Source organism: Microcaecilia unicolor, chromosome 3 (genome assembly GCF_901765095.1).
Source record: "Microcaecilia unicolor chromosome 3, aMicUni1.1, whole genome shotgun sequence".
In the NCBI taxonomy this organism is placed as follows: Eukaryota; Metazoa; Chordata; class Amphibia; order Gymnophiona; family Siphonopidae; genus Microcaecilia; species Microcaecilia unicolor.
Genome location: NC_044033.1, coordinates 508857314 through 508884128, shown reverse-complemented (window position 1 = coordinate 508884128; position 26815 = coordinate 508857314). Strand labels below are relative to the sequence as shown.

At 45.0% G+C, this 26815-nt stretch overlaps 2 protein-coding genes across 6 annotated transcripts in view; one reads left to right on the top strand and one right to left on the bottom strand.

Annotated features, from left to right (window-relative positions):
* The window catches only part of NT5E (5'-nucleotidase ecto), a 502044-nt gene that overhangs the window by 410913 nt on the left and 64316 nt on the right, over window positions 1-26815 (top strand). The window lies entirely within an intron of this gene.
* The window catches only part of LOC115467289 (sorting nexin-14), a 193165-nt gene that overhangs the window by 134937 nt on the left and 31413 nt on the right, over window positions 1-26815 (bottom strand). For all 5 annotated transcript variants that reach the window (XM_030199131.1, XM_030199130.1, XM_030199133.1 and 2 more), the window contains 5 exons: window positions 22854-22897; window positions 18839-18926; window positions 9059-9143; window positions 5553-5709; window positions 1477-1552 (listed from right to left, as the gene is read on the bottom strand). In XM_030199131.1, coding sequence (XP_030054991.1) covers window positions 1477-1552; window positions 5553-5709; window positions 9059-9143; window positions 18839-18926; window positions 22854-22897 — 450 coding nt within the window. The remainder of the gene's footprint in view (window positions 1-1476; window positions 1553-5552; window positions 5710-9058; window positions 9144-18838; window positions 18927-22853; window positions 22898-26815) is intronic.

The window sequence follows — 26815 nt, the reverse complement described above, 5'->3', positions numbered from 1 at the left end:
CTCTGTTGATAACACCCTCATCCTCCCCGTCCCATCTGCCCGCAACCTCGGAGTCGTCTTCGACTCCTCCCTCTCCTTCTCTGCGCATATCCAACAGACTGCCAAGACCTGTCGCTTCTTCCTCTTCAACATCAGCAAAATTCGCCCTTTCCTCTCTGAGCACACCACCAGAACTCTCGTCCACGCTCTCATTACCTCTCGCCTTGATTACTGCAACTTACTCCTCACCGGCCTCCCACTCAGCCATCTATCCCCCCTTCAATCAGTTCAGAACGCTGCTGCACGTCTTATATTCCGCCAAAACCGATATACTCATATCACCCCTCTCCTCAAATCACTTCATTGGCTTCCGATCAGATATCGCATACAATTCAAGCTCCTCCTCCTTACCTACAAATGCACTCAGTCTGCGGCTCCTCACTACCTCTCCACCCTCATCTCCCCCTATGTTCCCGCCCGTAACCTCCGCTCAAAGGACAAAGCCCTTCTCTCAGTACCCTTCTCCACCACTGCCAACTCCAGGCTCCGCTCATTCTGCCTTGCCTCACCCTATGCCTGGAACAATCTTCCTTTACCCATGCGCCATGCCCCCTCCCTAACCATCTTCAAATCTCTGCTTAAAACTCACCTCTTCAATGCTGCCTTCGGCGCCTAACCGCTCGAGAAATATAGAATGCCCCAATCTATCCACCCTATCAGATTAACTGTTCACTCATCCTCTAGATTGTTCACTTGTCTTTAGATTGTTCTCTTGTCTTTTAGATTGTAAGCTCTTTGAGCAGGGACTGTCCTTCTATGTTTAAATTGTACAGCGCTGCGTAACCCTAGTAGCGCTTTAGAAATGTTAGTTAGTAGTAGCAGTATGTTACTTCGTTTTCCATCTTTTAAGCAGGTTAAGAGTCTCAAAACTTTGAATTCTTCCGTGTATTACCAGGTTGTTCATGTCTGGAATTCATTGCCATTATTGATTCGTCATATATCAAACTAATATTTACATAGTAGCATAGTAGATGACAGCAGATAAAGACCTGTATGGTCCATCCAGTCTGCCCAACAAGATAAACTCATATGTGCTGCTTTCTATGTATACCTGACCTTGACTTATCCTTGCCATTTTCAGGGCATAGTCCGTAGAAGTCTTCCCAGTACTTGCCCCGCCTCCCAACCACCGGTGCTGCCAGCTGATTTTACTTATTTGTAAAATACTTGTAATTATGTAATCAAATAAGATTGTTAATTCTGGGAAATTGTTCCTGCTGTCTTGCCATGTGATCTGCATAGAACTAGCAATGGTAATTACAGAATACAAGAATTGTGTAATATAACATAATATTAGTGCATTAAGCTCAATCACCATTGGTTATTTTCTTTTTAAACACACAGAACTGTAAAGTCAACATGTGGTTATAAAACATAAGGAAAGTGATACTTCTATATTGCATTTCAACATTTTTTCACAATGACTTCAAATCTTACCGGATCAGCAAGGAAGTCCATAGAAGGAAGAAGAACAGAACCAGACAAAATCTCTCTTACCAGCAGAGTCAGGGACCTGGAAAGAAGCAGTAATGAAACATCCTATATAATAATTCTCACCTCCAACGTTCTAATGTGCCTGGGACCGTGCCTCCCTCAGAGGTGGTCTGCTAGGCAGGCACGCACTGACGTCAGTGACAGCTGATTCCAAAGCAAGGGGAGGAGTAGGGAAACACGCTTCCTCCACCTGCCTGGGAATAACCTGTCAGTGCGCCACGCCTTGCCACTTCGGAGCAAGTGGCAGGGAGCGGGGCAACACAGACTCCCCCCTTGCCGCATCACCAACCCGCCCCCCCACCCGACGAGCATGAACACCCCGTGTCCCCTCACGCACCTCCCACCGAGTTCCACACTCCGCCCTCCCGCCAATTTCAACACCCCCCCCCCCCCCGAGTTACGGCCCTCTGTACCCCCCTTCCGCGAACCTGTCGACCCCCCCTTCCCGCCGAAAACCATCCCCCGCCGCCGTCCAGTATCTGTGCTGACGGGGGACCCCAACCCCCGTCAGCCAAAGTCCTGTAATGGCCTTTGCGGCGTTGCTTCCTCAGTGATCTTCTGTTGAAGTTCCTCTGCATGCGTCTGACGTCAGACACACACAGAGGAACTTGAACAGAAGATCATTGAAGAAGCATCGCCGCGAAAGCCAGCACAGGACTTCGGCTGACGGGGGTTGGGGTCCCCCGTCAGCACAGGTACTCCACGGCGGTGTGGGACGGTTTTCGCCGGGAAGGGGGGTACATGGGGCCGTAAGGCGGAAGGGGGGGGGGTGAAAACGGAGAAAGACCAGAGTCTGGAACAGCGAGGGAAGATGGGGGATGGCCTTGCTAGCGCCCGTTTCCTTCCCTTAAGAAATGGGCCTTTTTTACTAGTTAGTAATATATTTTAATAAAATGGGGCAAATAATATGTAACAATCACAGCTAGATAGATTTTGGTGTCCTCAAAACCAAAGAGTGGAGGTGTTGCATATGACTCCTTATTACAGCATTGCTAGGGCCAACCAATGCCTTCTTCAAAGCATAAATTTCTTATAAGTACACTAAAAGTAAATGCATTTATGCCGTACAGAACTTTGTTTTGAACATCTACCCCACACACATTGACTGTAAGTTAAAAAAGACTCAGTCCCTACCAAATCCTTCCCTGCATTGCAATTTAACCTTCCACATCAGCATAGGGCCAACAATTCAGATTCACCTAAAGTTCCTTGTGAAGACTGATTGCTACGCTAAAATCTGCAGAACATTTCCTAGGGCAAAGGTTCTAGGTTTGTGTCAGGCAGGTTGTGGGGCTCTCCTTCAGTATGCTGCGTGTGCTTAAGAACATAAGAATACCCATACTGGGTCAGACCAATGGGCCATCTATCACAGTATCCTGTTTCCAACAGCAAGCCAGGTCATAAGTACCTGGCAGAAACCCAAATCATGGCAATATTTCATGCTACCAATCCCAGGGCGAGCAATAGCTTCCCCTTGTCTGTTTGGACAAGTTCCTGGAGGAAAAGTCCAATAGTCTGCTCATGAGCCAGTGCTTATGTTGCGTCTTATTTTCTTCATTTAGGTCCTTTTTTCATTTTTTGAAGGACAATCTTTTGGCTGTAATGGCCTCTTTTACTTCACCTTTTAACCATGCTGGCTGTCGTTTTCTCTTCTTTCCATCTTAGTAAATACGTGGAATGCATCTGGCCTGTGCTTCCCAAGATGGAATTTTTGAACAACACCCATGCCTGATTTACTGTCCTAACCTTTGCAGCTAATCCTTTTAGCTTCTTTTTAAAAATGTTCCTGAAAATTAAATGAAGTTACAGTAGATTTCCTTTGTGGCTTCATTCCAGATAGTAGCTCAAATTGATCATGTTATGATCACTGTACGTCACCAAGAACTAGATCTAAACTGGCTCCCCCTCTTGTCAGTTCCTGGACCAGTTGCTCCAAGAAGCAGTCATATATTACATCTCCCCCCTCCCCCCAATTCTAGTCTAAAAGCTGCTCTCTCTCCTTTTTAAATTAATGACAGCAGCCTGGTTCCATCCTGATTAAGGTGGAGTCCATCCTTTCGGAACAGTCTCCCCCTTTCACAGAATGTTGACCAGTTCCTAACAAATATAAATCCCTCGTCCCTGCACCATCGTCTCAACCACGCCCTGAGACTTTGGAGCTCTACCTGCCTTTTGAGTCCTGCACATGAAATGGGAGACATTTCTGAAAATGCTACCCTGGAGGATCTAGATTTCAGCTTTCTATCTAACAGCCTAAATTTGGCTTCCAGAATCTCCCAACCACATTTTCCTAAGTCACTGGTACCCACATGTATCAAGACAGCCGACTCCTCCCCAGCACTATCTAAGATCCTATCTAGACGATGCGTGAGATCTTCCACCTTCACACCAGGCAGGCAAGAGACTAGGAGATCCTCATGTCCACCAGCCACCAGGCTATCTACATGCTTAATGATTGAATCACCAACTACAACAGCTGTCCTAACCCTTCCCGCCTGGGTAGAAATTCTTGGAGACATATCCTCGGTGCGAGAGGATAGTGCAGCCCCTGGTGGGAAAGTCCTGGCTAGAGGAGTACTTCCTACTTCACAAGGGTGATGCTCTCCTTTTAGGAGACCTCCCTCCTCCAAGGTAGGCATAGGGGCTGCCAGACTGGGAGGTGGGACTTCTCTACAATGTTCCTGTAGGTTTCCTTTAGGTACATTTCTGTCTCCCTCAGCTCCTTCACTACTCTAGCCTCAAGAGAACGGACCCATTCTCCAAAGGCTAGGAGCACTCTGCTTTGTGAACACACATAATATTTCGCAAGCATGTACTAATCAATGGTGCTAAGCCACGCAGACTACTGTAACGGAATCTATGCGGGACGCAAAGAACAAATTATAAAGAAACTTCAAACCGCCCAAAACACAGCAGCACGGCTTATATATGGAAAAACACGTTTTGACAGCGCCAAACCACTCCAAGAAAAACTGCACTGGCTTCCAATTAAGGAACGTATCACATTCAAAATCTGTACGACAGTTCACAAAATCATCTACGGTGAGGCACCGGGATACATGACAGACCTCATCGACCTACCACCCAGAAACATCATAAAATCAGCAAGATCATACCTAAACCTACATTACCCAAGCAGCAAAGGACTCAAATACAAATCCACCTATGCTTCCAGCTTTTCCTACCTGAGCGCACAATTGTGGAACGCACTACCAAAAGTAGTAAAAACCACACTCGACCACATCAATTTCCAGAAAGCAGTAAAAACAGAACTGTTCAGAAGGGCATACCCCACCCGACCCAACATAAAAAACCTGGACATCTGCGACACAACTTAACCAAAGATCGTAATGGACATATCCTAACTCTTCCTTCCCTCTCAAAGTTCTCCCCAATTGTCTTTACCTTACATGTATATCACTCTACCATAATATCACCTTGATATTAATCGCAACTTGTATTTGTTCATACCGAAATCGGTTAACTCCGACTACGGTACCATGTAAGCCACATTGAGCCTGCAAAAAGGTGGGAAAATGTGGGATACAAATGCAACAAATAAAAAAATAAAAATAAAAAAAATACAACCTCTCACCAACTGGGAAATAATCATACATGTAACACTCAATGCAAAAGAACTGGATAGCACCCCTCTCGCTGCTGGACTGCTGTCTCCACCTTAACTTTATTGAGTTTTTCAATAATTTAAAACTTGATAAGGTACTAAGGATATTAGTGAGAGAATATGCGCCTGAACGTCCCATGTAAGCAACATCAGAGAAGAATTATTTTTCTATGGTGAGCACTTCTCCCCAGTCTATATGGGTACAATCAGGTAACAAAATCCAAAATGAGGCCTGAGGTAGATTTTGGTTTGAAACCTACCAGAAAAGTACTGTGTATCTATGCAGTCCCAATTTTGCTTCTGTTTTTTATTGCACACTACAGGTCTAAATTGGTACCACATATATCTAACCTGTTCTTGATAACAGAGCATCAGAACACGAAAAATATCATACCTACAATCTGTTGCTTTAGGGGGAAGAATGTACGGGAAAAGTAGTTCAGTAAGTTTCCTGAGGTAATTGAGCTCATCTCGACGACTCCTCAATGCCGTGTGAAGATCTGGTCCATATTCTTCTATGGCAGCTTGCTGTAGATATTCGGTATTTTTAACTAAGTCAAACAAAAATGTGACAATGCTGTTATTGGCATCAAATTGAAAGTAAACAAATATGTGGGCATTTTACTACCACTTGCAGTTAACCCAATTTGAGTATCTGGATATACAGGGTAGTATTTTTAAATTAGTGTCTCTCTTTGCAGGCAGACTTATATTGAAGGATTAAAAAAAAAAAAAAAACAAATGTGGCCTAGTGGTTAGTGTGGTGGACTTTGGTCCTGAGGAACTGAGTTCGATTCCCACTTCAGGCACAGGCAGCTCCTTGTGACTCTGGGCAAGTCACTTAACCCTCCATTGCCCCATGTAAGCCGCATTGAGAGCCTGCCATGAGTGGGAAAGCGCAGGGTACAAATGTAACAAAAATAAAATAGATACTATTGGAGATTCTACAGGACGTCAGACTCACAGAAGCAGAAGCCTGTGTGGCCACATTGGTGATCTGCAAGGGCCGACTTCTACATGGTAGTGGAATAGCAACATTCCATGTAGAATCTCAAATAGTAGCAACAGTGGAGGAGTGGCCTAGTGGTTAGGGTGGCGGCCACTATGAATCTCGCCGAGACCGTCAGGCTGCATACAGGAGGATGGAGAGCAGCGCGCTGGGCAGGAAAGAGGGGGCTCTTTCCTGCCCCGACATCACTAGACCACCAGGGAAGATCGCGCGAGTAAGGGGAGAGGTGGTGACAGGGCTGGGGAGGGGGGAGGAGGTAACCCTGAGGGCGATCCCGAACTTGGAGGGAGGGATTCGGACAAGACGCACCGGAGCACCTAGGTTTTAGAGGAGGGAAAAAGCAAAACATTTTTTTTCCTATTGCCCTCCTCTAAAACCTAGGTGCGTCTTATGGTCCGGTGCGTCTTATAGTCCAAAAAATACGGTACATTCAAAGCGGTTTACATTTAAACAGGTACTTATTTTGTACCTGGGGCAATGGAGGGTTAAGTGACTTGCCCAGTCACAAGGAGCTGCAGTGGGAATTGAACCTAGTTCCCGAGGATCAAAGTCCACTGCACTAACCACTAGGCTACTCCTCCACTCTGTTAGGGGGCTTACAACTAGGGCAACTGCGTTTGGCCCCCTAGCCAGAGAGAACTCCAGGCCATCCAGAAGCTGAAGGTGCAGCCTGTTAGTAAGCTTTGGGGTCCCCTTCCAAATTTTTGCCTTGGGCCACAGTCATATCTAACACCAGCTCTGGCAGGATGTACATTTCAAATCTGACATATTTCTAATCAAAAAATTGAAAATTAAATTATTTTTTTTCTACCGTTTGTTGTCTGGTCATTTTATTTTTCAAATCATGTTGGACCCAGGCTTTGGTCTCTACATTTTTCTGTCTTCTCTTAACTCACTCACCAAGGTCTCCTGTCCATTTGATGTTTCTACTCTCTCCATGTCCACTATCCATCTTCTTCCATCTCTGTACCTCTAACTACCTCCATGTTCAGCAACTCCCTTTCTCTGTCTCTATATTTCCCTGTCCAGCTTCTCCCCTCTCTTCATCCCCAGTGCCAATATATCTCTATCCTCTCTGACCCTACCCCATCCAGTTTCTCTCCTCTCATTCCTTCCCCTTTCCAGCATCTGGTTTTCTTTCTTGATTCCCTGCCTGCCTGTCCACCCACCCTCCCTTCCTTCCTCCCTACCACTGTAGGTTCAGTATTTGATCCCCTTTTCCTTCATCTCCTTGGTCTGGTATCTCTGTTTCCTTTCCCTTCCTCCTTGTGCTGTTCCAGCAGTTCTCTCCCTTCCCTACAGCTCCCCTCCTCCTCTTCCTCCCACATCCAGCAGCTCTCTCTCTTCTCTCCAGCCCTCTCCTCCTCTTCCTCCCATGTCCAGCAGCTCTCTCCCTTCCTTTCAGCCCCCTCTTCCTCCCACATCCAGCAGCGCTCTCCCTTTCATCCAGATCCCACTTCCTCCTCTCTCCCTGCTCTCCAGCCCCCTCCTCCTCCCACATGCAGCAGCTCTCTCCCTTCCATCCAGACCCTTCCCTCCTCTTCCTCCCATGTTCAGCAGCTTTCTCCCTTCCATCCAGATCTCTTCCTCCCACGTCCGGCAGCTCTCTCCCTTCCCTCCAGCCCTCCCAAGTCCAGCAGCTCTCTCCTTTCCATCCAGAACCCCTCCTCCTCTTCCTCCCACATCCAGTAGCTCTCTCCCTTCCCTCCAGTCTCCTTCCTTCCACAAGTCTGGCAGCACTGTCCCTTCCCTCCAGCCCGCCAAGTCCAGCGCTTCTGCGGCAGAAGTTCTGCCTTCCCCCAATCCAGCCTGCCTCAATCCAACATCCCTCACTGCCTTTCCTTCCACGGGTCCGGGTCCGGCCGTCCAGGAGTGTTGCCTGTCTCTTTCTGCTCCTCCCCGCCACTGCTGAGGTGCCTGCAGCTTTCTTTTTTGGGCCGTCGCTGGCAATTCACACAGGAATTTCCCCCGCCGCGTCCATCCAGCCCTCGCATAAACAGGAACTTTTATCAGAGAGGGTCAGATGTGGCTTGTGTGAATCATTGGCAGCGAGGGATGTTAGATTGGGGGGGTAGTTAGGATAGGCCTTGGACCGAGGCCCACCCGTGGCTACACCACTGCCTCCCCTCCACTTCCCTGGAAGGAAGGAGCTATAGTTTGCAGGTTGACCACAAGCTGAGTTATTCACGTACCATGGAGTCACTAACCTACAGCACTGAAATACAGAGATTAGTAACTCCCGTGATAAACTAAGCTGCATTAAAAACCAAATCCTTCCTGCTCCTTCAAAACAACCCCCTAAATATAGCATTGGTACGTTGGGTATTTTACCCAACAAGTAAGTGTTTTGTAAACTGAATAATTTAGAGTGGTGCTATTCTGATTCCCAATTTAAGACGTAGCTAACAGGCAAGGCGATTTGCATCTGATGATTTCATCTATATCGAAACCTGCCCACAGAATCTAAACTCACAGTTTGATCTAAATACATTTTCACAATATTAATCTTATCTATTGAGAGTGTTTCATCTACCACCTCTGCAGCCAAGATCTACCCAGCTGAATCTATTTAAACAGCTGAATGTAACTTAACACTACAAAAACATTTCTACTGGAAGCTGAACTGAAAAGACAGCAAGTACTTTTGACTTCACAAGACAGCTAGGGGATAAATGAAACAGTATTTAGCGTGGGGGGGGGGGGGGGGGGGGGGTTTGAGGCAAAAAAACGACCAGAAATCCAAAGACAACATGGACAGACTACCCTAGTTGCACAAGTGTGAAAATAAAAATTTTGCCTCTAAACCTTTCCTGCTGAAACAGAGGTTATTTTTCACAAAATGCAATGTTCTGTTCATTTCGACTCTCCAAAGTTGTTCTACAGTACGATACCTTTTTGCCTTGCTTTTGATACTATTTCAATATGCTTCATTGCAGTTTTTAACATTTTTCCTGTTATAATAGTTGGAATATCCACCTAGACAGACACAAAATTGAAGAAAATTAAGACGCTATCATAATTAGCAACTTACAGAGGTTTTGTTAGCAAGCGTCATAGTCTGCCACGTTTCACTTTTAATTTGGGTTTAAGGAGTTCTGCCATCATCAAATCCCAGAACTAATATACGGCACACAAAACAACAGCAAAAACATTAAACAACATTTATTCAGTAAGCAATTTCAAAACATAGCACAAGTTGGTTCTCATCAAGGGATTAATGCAATTCTTTATTAGTCTTCCCTTAATTAATTAATTCCTCTATAACATTAGCAAAATTCGCCCCTTCCTCTCCGAGCACACCACCCGAACTCTCACCCACTCTCTCATTACCTCTCGCCTTGACTACTGCAACCTACTCCTGACAGGCCTCCCACGTAGCCATCTATCTCCCCTCTCCTCAAGTCACTTCACTGGCTCCCAATCAGATAGCGCATACAGTTCAAGCTTCTCTTACTCACCTACAAATGCACTCGATCTGCGGCCCCTCCGTACCTCTCTACCCTCATCTCCCCTTACGTCCCTACCCGTAACCTCCGCTCTCAAGACAAATCCCTCCTTTCAGTACCCTTCTCCACCACCTCCAACTCCAGGCTCCACCCCTTGTCTCGCCTCACCCCACGCCTGGAACAAACTCCCTGAGCCCATACGCCGTGCCCCCTCCCTACCCATCTTCAAATCAATGCTCAAAGCCCACCTCTTCAATGTCGCCTTCGGCACCTAACCACTACACCTCTTCTCAGGAAAACTTATCTACCCCAACTTGATATTTCGTCCTTTAGATTGTAAGCTCTTCCGAGCAGGGACCGTCCTTAATTGTTAATTTGTACAGCGCTGCGTAACCCTAGTAGCGCTCTAGGAATGTTAAGTAGTAGTAGTAGTAATTATAAATATGTGTACAGGTTCCTCCCGCTTTTTGGCATTGGAGGAATCAGGTGCACCTTTTGGTCACGTGGGAGGCAAGGTCGGCAAGGGGCTCAAGAAGAACGTTTTTTCAGATTTGGGACCCTTATTTGCAGTCTCTCAGTCCTCGGAGTCGCAGCTTAATAGTGAACAAAGTATAGAGTTAAGATCTTCATGAGCAAAAAGTTGTTGTCCAGTTTGGTTTGTAGCTTTCGCTGTAGATGATTGGGACATTAGGGGAGGAGGTGGAAGTAGGATTGGGGATGGGGTGGATAGGGAGGGGGGTTATGAGTATTTAGGAGGCCCCTTTAGTGGGAAGAGGTTTGTAAGGGGTGAGGAGGGATGTTAAACCTGTTGAAGTGAGACCTTTGGGTTAAGGTACTGTTAATGGTACGTGTTGGGTGCAGAGTGGTGTAATCATAGGTTAGCATTTAAATTGGGATCTAACCAATAAAGTTACATCAAGTAATAGGATATATGTTTTAATCAGCATGACAAGCACATAAGTACTGCCATACTGGGAAAGACCAAAGGTCCATCAAGCCCAGCATCCTGTTTCCAACAGTGGCCAATCCAGGTCACAAGTACCTGGCAGAAACCTAAATAGTAGCAACATTCTATGTAGAACCCCAAAGAGTAGCAAGATTCTAGAATTCTGAAGAATAACAAGATTCCATGCAGAATTTCAAAGTGTAGCAACATTCCATGTAGAACCCCAAAGAGTAGCAAGATTCCATCAAGAATCCAAAGTACATAAGTACTGCCATACTGGGAAAGACCAAAGGTCCATCAAGCCCAGCATCCTGTTTCCAATAGTGGCCAATCCAGGTCACAATATACCTGGCAAGATCTCAAAAAAAGTACAAAACATTTTATACTACTAATCCCAGAAATAGTGGATTTTCCCCAAGTCCATTCAATAATGGACCCCTTCTCTTCTCAATCTACACCTCTTCCCTGGGCTCGCTGATCTCGTCTCATGGTTTTCAGTATCATCTTTATGCTGATGACACCCAGCTATACCTCTCCACACCTGACATCACCGCGGAGACCCAGGCCAAGGTATCGGCCTGTTTATCCGACATTGCGGCATGGATGCCCAACCGCCACCTGAAGCTGAACATGTCCAAGACCGAGCTCCTCGTCTTTCCTCCTAAACCCACTTCTCCTCTTTCTCCACTCTCAATCTCTGTTGATAACACCCTCATCCTCCCCGTCCCATCTGCCCGCAACCTCGGAGTCATCTTCGACTCCTCCCTCTCCTTCTCTGCTCATATCCAACAGACTGCCAAGACCTGTCGCTTCTTCCTCTTCAACATCAGCAAAATTCGCCCTTTCCTCTCTGAGTACACCACCAGAACTCTCGTCCACGCTCTCATTACCTCTCGCCTTGATTACTGCAACTTACTCCTCACCGGCCTCCCACTCAGCCATCTATCCCCCCTTCAATCAGTTCAGAACGCTGCTGCACGTCTTATATTCCGCCAAAACCGATATACACATATCACCCCTCTCCTCAAATCACTTCATTGGCTTCTGATCAGATATTGCATATAATTCAAGCTCCTCCTCCTTACCTACAAATGCACTCAGTCTGCGGCTCCTCACTACCTCTCCACCCTCATCTCCCCCTATGTTCCCGCCCGCAACCTCCGCTCACAGGACAAAGCCCTTCTCTCAGTACCCTTCTCCACCACTGCCAACTCCCGGCTCCGCTCATTCTGCCTTGCCTCACCTATGCCTGGAACAATCTTCCTTTACCCATACGCCATGCCCCCTCCCTACCCATCTTCAAATCTCTGCTTAAAACTCACCTCTTCAATGCTGCCTTCGGCGCCTAACCGCTCGAGATATATAGAATGCCCCAATCTATCCACCCTATCAGATTAACTGTTCACTCGTCCTCTAGATTGTTCTCTTGTCTTTTAGATTGTTCTCTTGTCTTTTAGATTGTAAGTTCTTTGAGCAGGGACTGTCCTTCTATGTTTAAATTGTACAGCGCTGCGTAACTCTAGTAGCGCTTTAGAAATGCTAGTTAGTAGTAGTAGTAGTAATAACGGTCTATGGACTTTTCCCTTTAGGAAGCCGTCCAAATCTTTTTAAAACTCCGCTAAGCTGTCTTTACCACATTCTCTGGCAACGAATTCCACACGTTGAGTGAAGAAAACTTTTCTCAGATTCATTTTAAATTTACTACATTGTAGCTTCATCACATGCCCCCTAATCCTAGTATTTTTGGAAAGCGTAAACAGACGCTTCACATCTACCCGTTCAACTCCACTCATTAATTATAGACCTCTATCATATCTCCCCTCAGCCGCCTTTTCTCCAAGCTGAAGAGCCCATCCCCTTTATCATTTTCGTCGCCCTTCTCTGCACCTTTTCTAATTCCACTATGTCTTTTTTGAGATGCGGTGACCAGAATTGAACACAATATTCGAGGTGCGATCGCACCATGGAGCGATACAAAGGCATTATAATATCCTCATTTTTGTTTTCCATTCCTTTCCTAATAATACCTAACATTCTATTTGCTTTCTTAGCCGCAGCAGAACACCGAGCAGAAGGTTTCAACATATCATCAACGACGGCACCTAGATCCCTTTCTTGGGTCGTCACTCTTAACGTGGAACCTTGCATGACGTAGCTATAATTCGGGTTCCTCTTTCCCACATGCATCACTTTGCACTTGCTCACATTAAACATCATCTGCCATTTAGACGCCCAGTCTCCCAGTCTCGTAAGGTCCTCTTGTAATTTTTCACAATCCTCCTGTGATTTGACTTTGAATAACTTTGTGTCATCAGCAAATTTAATTACCTCACTAGTTACTCCCATCTCTAGGTCATTTCTAAATATGTTAAAAAGCAGAGGTCCCTTTTAGCCTTACTTTGCATTTGACTTGACATTCCTTATGCTGTTTCTTATTATTTTTAGTCGGTTCCTTCTTCCATTTTCTGAAGGATTTTCTTTTAGCTCTAATAGCTCCCTTCACCTCACTTTTTAACCACGCTGGCTGTCGTTTGGTCTTCCGTCCTCCTTTTTTAATACGTGGAATATATTTGGCCTGGGCTTCCAGGATGGTGTTTTTGAACAACATCCACGCCTGATGTAAAATTTTTGACCCTCGCAGTCGCTCCTCTAAGTTTTCTTTTCACCGTTCTTCTCATTTTATCATAGTCTCCTTTTTTAAAGTTAAACACTAACGTATTTGATTTCCTATGTACACTTACTTCAAAGTTAATATCAAATCCAATCATATTATGATCACTGTTATCAAGCGGCCCCAGCACCATTACCTCCTACACCTGATCATGCGCTCCATTAAGGACTAGGTCTAGAATTTTTCCTTGTCTCGTTGGCTCCTGTACCAGCTGCTCCATAAAGCTGTCCTTGATTTCATTAAGGAATTTTACCTCCCTAGCATGGCCTGATGTTACATTTACCCAGTCAATATCGGGGTAATTGAAATCACCCACTATTATTGCGTTGCCCAGTTTGTTTGCGTCCCTAATTTCCTTTAACATTTCTGCATCCGTCTGTTCATCCTGGCCAGGCGGACAGTAGTACACTCCTATCACTATCTTTTCCCCTTTTACACATGGAATTTAAATCCACAGTGATTCCAAGAAGTGTTTTTTTTCCTGCAGAATTTTCAATCTATTTGATTCAAGGCTCTCGTTAATATATAATGCTACCCCTCCACCAATTCGATCCACCCTATCACTACGATATAATTTGTACCCTGATATGATAGTGTCCCACTGGTTATCCTCCTTCCACCAGGTCTCAGAGATGTCTATTATATCTCATTTTTCATTTAGTGCAATATATTCTAACTCTCCCATCTTATTTCTTAGGCTCCTGGCATTCGCACATAGACATTTCAAACTATGTTTGTTGTTCCTATTTAAATCATGCTTAGTACTTGACAGTATTAATTTGCAATCTTTTGTCTGATTTTTATTTAAGAACACCTGATCTACTACGGTCTCTTTTGCACCCTCACTATCAGGATACTCTATGTTCCCTGTTTTGGTGATATCTTTGAAAGATACCTTTTATCCTGAACCATGCGCTTTTGAGTGACTGTCGGCCTTCCCCCCCATTTCTAGTTGAAAAGCTGCTCTATCACTACAAGTCTCTCATGAACCCACTAGAGTTGGGTTTCCTGTATCAAACAGCCCCCCTCCCCCCCAACCTATCAACACAACCCCCCCCCCACCGTTTCTAGTTTAAAAGCTGCTCTATCTCCTTTTTAAATGCCGACACCAGCAGCCTGGTCCCATCCTGGTTAAGGTGGAGCCCATCCTTTCAGAATAGGCTCCTCCTTCACCAGAATGTTGCCCAGTTCCTAACAAATCTAAAACCCTACTCCCTGCACCATCGTCTCATCCACGCATTGAGACTCCGGAGATCTGCCTGTCTCTTGGGCCCTAAGAATGGAACGGGTAGCATTTCAGAAAATGCTACCCTAGAGGATCTAGATTCGAGCTACCTAAGAGCCTAAATTTGGCTTCCAGAACCTCTCTCCCACATTTTCCTATGTCATTGGTACCCACATGTACCAGGACAGCCGGCTCCTCTCCAGCACTATCTAAAATCCTATCTAGGTGACGAGTGAGGTCCACCACTTTCGCACCAGGCGATCCTCATGTCCACCAGCCACCCAGCTATCTATATGCCTAATGATCGAATCACCAACTATAACAGCTGTCCTAACCTTTCCCTCCCAGGCAGCACTTGGAGACATATCCTCAGTGCGAGAGGATAGTATATCCTCTGGTGGGCAGACCCTGGCTCCAGGAGTACTTCCTACTTCACCAAGGTGATGCTTTCCTTCTAGGAGACCTCCCTCCTCCAAGTTAGCACAGGGGCTACCAGACTGGAGGTGGGACTTCTCCACAACATCCCTGTAGGTCTCCTCTATGTACCTCTCTGTCTCCCTCAGCTCCACCAAGTCTGCTACTCAAGCCTCAAGAGAACGTACATGTTCTCTGAGAGCTAGGAGCTCTTTGCATCGGGCACACACATATGACATCTCACCAACTGGGAGATAATCATACATGTGACACTCAATGCAAAAGCCTGGATATCGCCTCTCTCGCTGCTGGACTGCTGACTCCATCTTAGTGTTTTTGAGTTTTTCAATAATTTAAAACTTGCTACAGTATTAAGGATATTAGCCTAATATAAAAGTGTCTTTTAGTTTATATAGTATATTGTATGATTTATTTAGTGTTTCCTTCTTAGATGGTGATGAAATGTATTTAAAACTCTGTAAGAACACTCCTTGCTTGTTACCCTAATTACAATAACTGACTATAAATGAAGAGTTGTCCTAGGGGTGGGTGAGAAGACTAATGCTGTAGTACAAAATTTTTAAAACTAAGTGGAAAAGACTATGGAGATTAGTTGATAAAATTGCTTTTTATATGTTTACTAGTAAAAGAGGCCCGTTTCTGGAGCAAATGAAACGGGCGCTAGCAAGGTTTTCCTCCCCAACACCCCCCTTCTCCCTCCCTACCTACCTACCTGCCGACCCCTTTGTCGTTCTGACACCATTGCTCCGCACCTCCTGAACGCCCTCGGTGTGTGACGCCATTGCTCCGCCCTCGACGTCATCACGTTTGACGTGAGGGCGGGGCCCCGAGACTTGGCGATTTTGGTGGCTTCACCACCACGAACCCTTCAAACCCGTCTTGAAGGAAGTTACGTCAGTGGCTTGACTTCACTGACGTCAGTGTCTTCAGAACATTGAGGGTGAGTTTTATTATATAGGATTTTGCCTAACACTAACCTACAATTCCTCCTTTAAACCCCAATCTTTAAGTTCCCAAAGCACAAAGCAAAATAGCGTTCACTTACCAGAGAAATGTCCATTCACTCATTGACCTTCAATCTCCAGAATAGTGGTGGTAAATCTTCAGCTTTGAGATGGGCTACTCTTGGTGTCTCTGAACTCCTTTACCTTTGCTGGCAGAGATACCAAGCCCCACTAGCCAAATAAATTGGCTGCCGCTGCTTCTTTCTGGCTCTGAGCAACATGCCAGGACTTCTCGAGCAAATATGCGTATAAATCTCTCTGCCAGTTAATTCATTTTTAGAAAATACCTTTATTATTTATTTGCTTACAAAACCTAATACCTTAACATATCATTCCTTCATACACACTCATGCACACTCACTTACAAAATGTACTCTCATACACATCTCTCTATATAAAACGCACCTCCAACGTTCGAATGAAGCCTCTGTTAGCCAAAAGTGAAGGGGGTGAGATCGCATTGTGTCTGCCCCGCCCACGCGTCAAACGTGATGACGTCGAGGGCGGAGCAATGACACTCATCCAATCGCAACGCTCGGCAGCGAAGCGTCAGGGAAGGAGGCGGAGCTCTCAACGTCTAGCCTTCCCTTCGCTGTGTTCCGCCTTCTTCTGACGTCAAGGATGACGTCAAAAGAAGGCGGAACACAGCGAAGGGAAACCTAGACGTCGGGAGCACCGCCTCCTTCCCTGACGCTTCGCTGCCGGAAACGCCACGGAGGTACATTTAAAAACAAGAAAAAAAAATAAAAACCATGTTGGGGGGAGCGGTGGCCACAAAAGAAAAACAATGGGAGCGGGAGGGCACGGGAGAAACGACACCATGGATGCGAAGGGGGGGGGGGGGGGGAAGAAGAGGGCGGCCCAGGCTGGGACATGGGAGAGAGAGGAGCATGGATGCAAGGGGGGGTCATGGAAGGGACACAGGGGACTTGCTGGAAAAGGATGAATGGAGGCGGCAGGGGACAGAGGAGCATGGATGGGGAGGGCAGGGCTCAGGGAGAGAGGGCAATTGCTGGAAAGGGATGAATGGAGGGGGCAGGGGACAGAGGAGCATGGATGGCCATGGATTGGGAGGGCAGGACTCAGGGAGAGAGGGAAATTTCTGGATAGGGATGAATAGAGGGGACAGATGGCCATGGATGGATATGGATTGCAAGGCAGGCCTCAGGCAGAGAGGGGAAATGCTGGATAGGGAAAAATGGAGGGGCCAGGTGACAGATGAGCATGGATGGGCATGGATTGGAAGGGCAGGACTCAGGAAGAGGGGAATTGCTGGATAGGGATGAATGGAGGGCACAGATGGGCATGGATGCATATGGATTGCAGGGCAGGCCTCAGGCAGAGAGGGGAATTGCTGGATAGGGATGAATGGAGGGGCCAGGTGAAAGAGGAGCATGGATTGGAAGGGCAGGACTCAGGGAGAGGGGAATTGCTGGATAGGGATGAATGGAGGGGACAGATGGCCATGGATGGATATGGATTGCAGGGCAGGCCTCAGGCAGAGAGGGGAAATGCTGGATAGGGAAAAATGCAGGGGCCAGGTGACAAAGGAGCATGGATGGGCATGGATTGGAAGGGCAGGACTCATGGAGAGGGGAATTGCTGGATAGGGATGAATGGAGGGGACAGATGGCCATGGATGCATATGGATTGCAGGGCAGGCCTCAGGGAGACAGCGGAATTGCTGGATAGGGATGAATGGAGGGGCCAGGTGACAGAGGAGCATGGATTGGACTCGCACTTTCACTCTGACTCTCAAACACTCACTCTCACATACACTCTCCCAAACACACACACTCCGAGGAAAACCTTGCTAGGCTGGGTTACCATATGGCTCCAGAAAAAGGAGGACGGATTGAGCCAGCCGGGTTTTACTTCCATTGCTTTCAATGGAAAGCAGTTGCTTTCAATGGAAGTAATTGAGTCAGCTGGGTTTTACTTCCATTGCTTTCAATGGAAAGCAATGGAAGTAAAACCCGGCTGGCTCAATCCGTCCTCCTTTTTCTGGAGCCATATGGTAACCATATATGCTAGCGCCCGTTTCATTTGTGTCAGAAACGGGCCTTTTTTACTAGTTTCACAATAAAACCTTAATGGAGCAAACCCACTTATACATATTATATCCTAACTGTTCAAAATGCCCAGTAACCTCAGCAGGATATTTGTTCAAAAAGTTCCTCTGATGCTAGTGCTGCACTACCCCCACGGGGTGTGCCAGTTGCTTTAATCTTCCATACTGGTCACAGCACTGCACTGCAAGTTCAAAATGTTCATCTAATTTTAGTGCAGCACTACCCCCTAGGGTGTGCTTGTTGCTTTAAACTCCCATCATAGCCACAGCACTACACAAAATCCAATCCTTTTCATGTGTGCTGGGTCCCAGGAATGCCAAACGAAAATGCAAACATTTGCTTAGAGTTCTCCACTCCTGTGGTCAATCCACTTCCACTCATGCGATGTGCTTTAAACTCTTACAGTCATCCGATGTACCCCAGACTCTACACAGCCTGTGTTTCGCTACATCCGCGTCATCAGGAGTCGGGTCCTACACAAACACATGCAAAAGTGCTCACAACTCTATCCTAAACCCCTCTCAATAACTACTAATACATTAACATTTTACTCACTGTGTAAACTTGTAAATCCCTTATGGCTGCAAATATGCGTGAGAATTCCTGGCATGCGGCTCAGAGCCAGAAACAAGGAGTGGCGGCAGTCTATTTATTCGGCCGGTGGGGCTCAGCATCTCAGCCCAGCAAAGGTATGTCTAGTGAGCCTGCATTGGGGGGGGGGGAGGGGGAGGGAGGAATGTTTTGCCCCCTAGTCTACCTTGGGGCACCCCCAAATTGAAGGGCTGGCTATGCCCGGAGAGAGAGCCTTTTGTTAAAAATTTCCCAGCACACTGCTGGACAAAGTTTTTTTTTTTTTTTAAATATAGACCTACCTTATGAATCCTGTGTACTAATACAGATGCAAAAAAACGTAAGGCTATTCTTAGCTCATCAACGAACGATTCATCATCGGTCACAACCCTGTAATATGGAAACGAAAAAGTTTGAAAACAGGAATAGGTCTCAGATATATTCAATTTTAGGAAAAAAAAAAAATCAAGCACAATTAAATCTGGAACATCTTAAGGGAAAAAAGGTCTATTTTTTTTTTTTTATACAGGCATTTTAATCCTTCAGGAATACTTGTAAATAACTTTTCACGATTTGGTTGGCCACAGTTCAATCACAGATGCTTTTACATTACTCAGTAATTTTAAAGTCATGATTGTATTTCACAACTAAGGAAAATCATGATGAACAAATGTCAACCAAACAAAAAAAACAGCACCACGGGCCTTTAAAAATGGAACACAGTTCTTTAATGAATGAGCCTTGACAAAAAGACCCGACACGGGCCATGTTTCGGTGACTAGCACCTGCGTCAGGGGTCACAGTGATGACGTGGAAAACTTGGGGAATAACTCGAATATATTCCTCTACAATATATCCATTTGGATACAGAAAGTGAAAGTGGTGCTTTGTAGCTTTTACTACATGAGACGTGGGGTAAGGAATAATATATTGTAGAGGAATATATTCGAGTTATTCCCCAAGTTTTCCACGTCATCACTGTGACCCCTGACGCAGGTGCTAGTCACCGAAACACGGCCCGTGTCGGGTCTTTTGTTAAGGCTCATTCATTAAAGAACTGTGTTCCATTTTTAAAGGCCCGTGGTGCTGTTTTTTTTGTTTGGACTTTAGTTTGTACTTCGTTCCCTCTCTTTTGTTATATGAACAAATGTCAACCACCATCTTATCTATTTATTGTGGACACTTGATATACTGCGCCAAGACCTACACATAGGCAACTTGGCAGTTTACAATAGAAAAATTAGTTTAAAAAAACTAAAACAAGGCCTGCACAGAGGATACTACATTAATTACATTAAATACAAGGCAATTTTCTTAAAAGCAGAGCCGATTTTTAAAAAGGGTTCCAGAGGAGATCCGGGAAATTATAGACCGGTGAGTCTGACGTCGGTGTCGGGAAAAATGGTGGAGGCTATTATTAAGAATAAAATTACGGAGCACATACAAAAGCATGGGCTACTGAGACAAAGTTAGCACGGATTTAGTGAAGGGAAGTCTTGCCTCACAAATCTACTGCATTTTTTCGAGGGGGTGAACAAACGTGGACAAAGGGGAACCGGTTGATATTGTATATCTAGATTTTCAGAAGGCGTTTGACAAAGTGCCTCATGAAAGACTCCAAAGGAAACTGGAGAGTCATGGGATCGGAGGCAGTGTATTATTATGGATTAAGAGCTGGTTAAAAGATAGGAAGCAGAGAGTAGGGTTGAATGGTCATTATTCTCGATGGGGAAGGGTAGTTAGTGGGGTCCCCTCAGGGGTCTGTGCTGGGACCGCTGCTTTTTAACATATTTATAAATGACCTTGAGATGGGAGTAACTAGTGAGGTAATTAAATTTGCAGATGACACAAAGTTATCCAGGGTCGTCTCGTCGCAGGAGGAGTATGAAAGATTACAAGAGGACCTCATGAGACTGGGGGATTGAGCGTCCAAATGGCACATGAAGTTCAACGTTGACAAGTGCAAAGTGATGTACGTGGGAAGGAGGAACCCATAAGTACATAAGCACTGCCACGCTGGGAAAAGACCAAAGGTCCATCAAGCCCAGCACTCCATCTCCGACAGCGGCCAGGCCAATCCAGGCCCCAAGAACCTGGCAAAACCCCCAAATTTAATAACGATCAATGGACTTTTCCTTCAGGAATCTGTCCAGACCCCCTTTAAACTCAGCAAGGCCAGCTGCCGTCACTACCTTCTCATTTCCTGTTTCCGCAAGGGCGGGACCAGAACTGAGAGAGAGAGAGAAGGGAAAACTGAACTAAGCACCGAGCCTGCATACTTTTTACTGCTGCTGCCGCCCTAACCCCAATGAGGTAAGATAGATGACTTTTAAAATTTGGAGGGAGGGGGGACCCTGGAACTTGGAGGGGGGGCGAGGGGGAGGGGGGGAATGCACCATCTGTTAAATTGCCCTGTAGGTGCTTCGCAATAAATAATTTTGGGTTGCTGTTTGGGCACTCGGTCTCTGAAAGGTTCGTCATCACTGCCTTAAGCCTTTAGGCATGAGCGTCTTTGTTATCAGTGTGGACTGCAGCCCTAACCCCAACGAGGTAAAATAGATGACTTTTAAAATTCAGAGGGAGGGGGCCTGGAACTCGAAGTGAGGAGGGAACGAACTTCCGGTGGGTAATGCAACGGCACGCGTGCCATAGGTTCGCCATCACTGTGTTAAGGTTTTTGGGGAACACTGGAGGGTTTGCTGACAGTCTCTGAGGTTGTAGGGATATTTGGCTTAGAGCCCTGGCTGTCCTTTGATCCCGGCTGCTGCGGATAAGGACAGCTTCTCTTTGCCAACCAGGGACAGTTAGCCATAAAGATGTCAGCCAACTCAGTCACCTTCTCTGGAGTACGGGGATGGTGATCTTGAACATGTTCCCTCACCTCTGGACAACAACGCTGAAGAAACCGCTCCAGACCATCAGGTTCTGGCAGTCCTCCAGTGTTTAACTTCAGCTCCACTTAGCCACCGATGATGCTGGTATCTTAGCTGAATCACAGACTCGCTGTAAAGCATCATCCACCCTCTTTTGCAAAGTCCGGAACTTTAGTCTGTAGGTCTCTGGGGTAATTGCATAATGGTTCAACAAAGTTTTGCACACCTCCTCAAACTGGAAGCACGTCTCTATGGACAGTCCTTAGAACACCTCAACTGCTCTACCAGTGAGCTTTCCTCCCAGATAGCACACCCAGTCCTTTCTGAGGATTCTCGTTGAGGCGGCAATTTTTTTCAAAGGCAGTTAGATATCCATCTATGTCACCTCGGGTATCATCAACTGCGCAAACAGGTTGTGCCTGATCCTGCTTCTGACCTCGGTGCAGGGGTTGGGTGGGCGCTTTGGATACAAACTCACGCTCTTCATACCGCAACTGGAATTCACGGTCTTCACGTTGCAGCTGTTTGTCGCTGTAGCATGTAGATGTGCCGTATTTCAGCTGCTGTGGCACCTGGCCCTGCCAACTCAATGGCCTCTGCCCACAAGGGGTCCGCTCTCACCCCAGAAGAACTCTGCACAGGCCAGTCCTGCAGCTCCTCCTCGCTGAGGCCATCCGGTTGCTCTTGTGTTAGGTCAGGCATCTCCAGTGTCTGCTGGCCACTGCCATTCACCATCAGTACACTGCTGACCTCCTAACACTACCAAAAAAAAAAAATAACAGTAAAGGGACCCTGTTGCTGCTACACTTGTTCACTGTGCTCTGTGTCTGGAGAATACAGATAAAAACGACTCTGAATCACTCAGTGGATGATGACCCTCACTCCAAGCACTGAGTCTGACAATTCCACCGCTGCCACAAGACTAAAGGTTGGTCATGAAACGCCTAGCCACCCGCCTGGGGTTACCCCACGGCCACTTAGTTGATGGGATGGGGACAAACTTTGTCCCCATGTCATTCTCTACACAGGTCACAGCTATAGCTTGGTACAATCCAGGTTTTCGTTTTTGGATTTTATTGCTTTTCATGCTACACAAGTTTAGGTGGAAGCCAAGAAGTAACAGTGTTCCAAGATCTTTGTGTGGATGAACTGACATAACAGTATTTTGATTCAAATGTAAATGTCTACATGTAATGTTTTTCTTTGGGTTATAGGCCTACAAAAGTCCCTACATAATATATATAAGACTGCAAAACATGCAAGGGAGCGGAGCTTGCAGGGACAGGGTGGGGATGGGGACAAACTTTGTACCCGTGCCATTCTCTACTTTTGAGGTCACATAGATCCTTTCTAGCATATCTGGAAACATGCACACAATTTACCATCAGTGGTTCTTATTCTGGAGTCTATTCTATAGGTCATTAGAATCTGAGAACACACTTACCTATACCACGGATAAACAAAGTTTTCCAACACTAATTCAAGGACCTGTGGGAAATAAAATATTCAATCAAAATCCGTCTGTCTGGACCTCATTTGGTGCTTCTTATCCCCCCCCCCCCCCCCCCCCCCGACAGTCCTCCTGTCATTCCAATGCCAACCTTTTCTCTGAGGCCCACCCATCTAGTGATACGCAGGAGCTTTGAACCAATAGCCTTCATTTCATCATTTATTACACTTTTAGCCCACCTATCTGCTATGGAGGAATGGCCTAGTGGTTAGGGTAATGGACTTTGGTCCTGGGGAACTGAGTTCGATTCCCACTTCAGGCACAGGTGGTTGGGAGGCGGGGCTGGTGGTTGGGAGGCGGGGATAATGCTGGGCAGACTTATAAGGTCTGTGCCCTGAAGAGCACAGGTTCAAATCATAGGGTATACACAAAATTAGCACATATGAGTTATCTTGTTGGGCAGACTGGATGGACCGTGCAGATCTTTTTCTGCCGTCAACTACTATGTTACTATATATATATGTTGTGACTCTGGGCAAGTCACTTAACCCCTCCATTGCCCCAGGTACAAATAAGTACCTGTATATAATATGTAAGCTGCATTGAGCCTGCCATGAGTGGGAAAAGCGCGGGGTACAAATGTAACAACAACATGGAATGTTGCTACTATTGGAGATTCTAGATGGAATGTTAATGTTGCATTTCCACTAGCAACATTCCATGTAGAAGCCTGCCCTTGCAGATCAGCGACGCGACCCGCGCAGGCTTTTGTTTCTGTGAGTCTGACGTCCTGCACGTATGTGCAGGACATCAGACTCAGAAACAAAAGCCTGCACAGCCACATTGAGTGGCCTAGTGGTTAGAGTGGTGGCCTTTGGTCCTGGGGAACTGGGTTTCGATTCCCACTGCAGGCACAGGCAGCTCCTTGTGACTCTGGGCAGTCACTTAACCTTCCATTACCCCAGGTACAAATAAGTACCTGTATATAATATTAAGCCGCATTGAGCCTGCCATGAGTGGGAAAGCGCGGGGTACAAATGTAACAAAAATAAAATAATTCTAAACAGATCATAGAAACATGGTTTATCCCGAGCGATTTAGTACTGGTGCAGCAGGTAGATACATCAGCACATGAGTCTTCACCAACCACATCAGACTTATTGAAAAGGAGGAGTATTAATTTTAGCTAAAAGGGAATTGGCTTTTACACGTATTGCAAATTATGTTATCCCTGATAAATTATATTTTTATTAGGAAGCAGGATCCACGGTTATGTCTTGCGTGTTACCGGCCAAGGAACTAGATTGTGGGTGCATCAGACTTATTGGATATTATTTGCATCAAAGGTTTATATTTCCGATCTGACGAAGAAGGGCAACCTTCGAAAGCTAATCAAGAAATGTATTAAGTTATGTCCAATAAAAAAAAGGTATCATCTTATTTTCTTTTCCATGTTTTATTTGTTTGATTTCCTATAGATTCTACATGGAAATGTTGCTATTCCACTAGCTTCAAATATTCTAATTATCTGTTTAGTTTCCCTTTGTATCTTCTTGAGTAATTTATCTAATACACCATTCAATAGATGTTTGATTTTATGCAGGATATCTACACAGTATTTAAAATATTTATTTTTTGAACCTCAGTATTCAAAATCGTTCATCTGATAACTAGAAGACGATTATCCAATTCTTCATTGGTTCTTAATTATTCAAATTATTAAGTCAACTGTTTTATATATATTCATTTAAATCAGCACTTATCTTTTATTTTTGTCGGATTCAGGGGATGAAACGTCCGACGTACGTTTCGCCCATAATGGGCTGTCTCGGCTATCCAAAACGGGCTTTAAATAGGGCATATACCAGAGCAAGATTTGCTCAAAGAGCACTTTTGCTACAAGAAACTACTAAAGTAGATGAAGACTGTCTTACATGTATTTGCCCTTTACCGGGATAAGTCAGAAAATTGCCAAGGTAATTAAAGATCACTGGTACATTATGCAATTATACCCATGTTTTGAAGATCTACCTATGATTTCCTATACCAGGGGTAAAACCCTGGGAACGCCTGAGTAAAAATAAATTTTATAGGAATGATCAGTTAGTTGATATACAGGGTAAACAAACTACATGTGATCACTGTCAATGGTGCTCACTTGCGATATTGGAGGAAAACTGGAAGGTACCTAATAGAGATAAAACGATGAAAAGCAGGATAAGAACAAACTGTGACAGTAAAAATGTTATATATGCTATTAAATGCCCTTGTGAATTAATATATATAGGTAGGACCTCAAGATCTATAAAAACCAGATTAAATGAGCATAAATCAAAAATTTCTACTCATAATGTTCAGGCACCCTTAGTAGAACACTGGCTTCAGAAAAATCATGCATGGAATGATATTAGATGGAGAATTGTTGAATGCTTGGATTATCGGCAAGAAGGTGGATCTATAAGGAAACTGTTAAATTTTAGAGAGCAATTCAACATTTTTTTGTATCAAACAGTCTCTCCTAGAGGATTGAATGTTGAAATTGAATGGACATCGCTAACTTAAAAGTGTGCATATATAATTTTTATATGATCCTCCTATCCACCAGTAGCAATATCAGGTTTTTTTTGGCTGCTGGTGGAACGCCTTGGGGGGCGGGACTTAAAATTAATTTATCAGTGACACGTCATCGCGTACTGCCTACTTAAGGTATTTGAAAAAAAGCGGGCGCCATCTTGGCTGATAACTTTTGCCTAGCTGACGCTGAATTAAACGGGGTGAGTTTTCTTAAGAAGCTTTAATACAATAAATGGTTTGCTAGATATCTCTTTTATTGAAATAGATTATCTGATAGCGAAAATGGTTTAACTACTGGTTTATTGTATGTTTTAGGGAAATGTCCTTGAGACAGCCCATTATGGGCGAAACGTACGTCGGACGTTTCATCCCCTGAATCCGACAAAAATAAAAGATAAGTGCTGATTTAAATGAACATATATAAAACAGTGACTTAATAATTTGAATAATTAAGAACCAATGAAGAATTGGATAATCGTCTTCTAGTTATCAGATGAACGATTTTGAATACTGAGGTTCAAAAATAAAATATTTAAATACTGTGTAGATATCCTGCATAAAATCAAACATCTATTGAATGGTGTATTAGATAAATTACTCAAGAAGATACAAAGGGAACTAAACCAGATAATTAGAATATTTGAAACTGCTGAAAAAAATCTGGTTGATTGAAGATCTATATATATACTTTTGCCAATAGATCAGTATTATGCTATTCCACTAGCAACATTCCATGTAGAAGTCGGCCTTGCGGCTATCACCAATGTGGCCGCGCAGGCTTCTACATGGAATGTTGCTAGTGGAATAGCAACATTCCATGTAGAATCTCCAATAGTAGCAACATTCCATGTAGAATCTCCAATGGTATCTATTTTACTGTCATAGTAATGCTTGAATGTTTTCACTTATATACACTGTCAGCTAGCTCATTGCTTATTTCCGATCTGACGAAGAAGGGCAACCTTCAAAAGCTAATCAAGAAATGGATTAAGTTATGTCCAATAAAAAAGGTATCATCTTATTTTCTTTTCCATGTTTGATTCTATTGATAACCTTTAAGAGTGGACTAACACGGCTCCCGCACCTCTCTCCTTCACGAATAAAGTGGTGCCTTGTAGACCTGTATCCCGTTTCCCTGGAGTCATTGGTCCACTTCCCACTCTTTGTGTTCCTCCTTCAACAGCTGTTGACTTCTTGATTGCTAGGTCCTCCTTGGCGTTTTGCCAAACAGCTGAAGAGCCCATTTATAAAAGACAATACATTCGTAATATATCCTACTGCCTTCCAGTTTGTTGTAATTATCTCTGACGACACCTGACCCATGGCTCAACCACTTTTGTAGTCATTTGGAGTTACTATCATATGCACTAAGCATCAGGGAA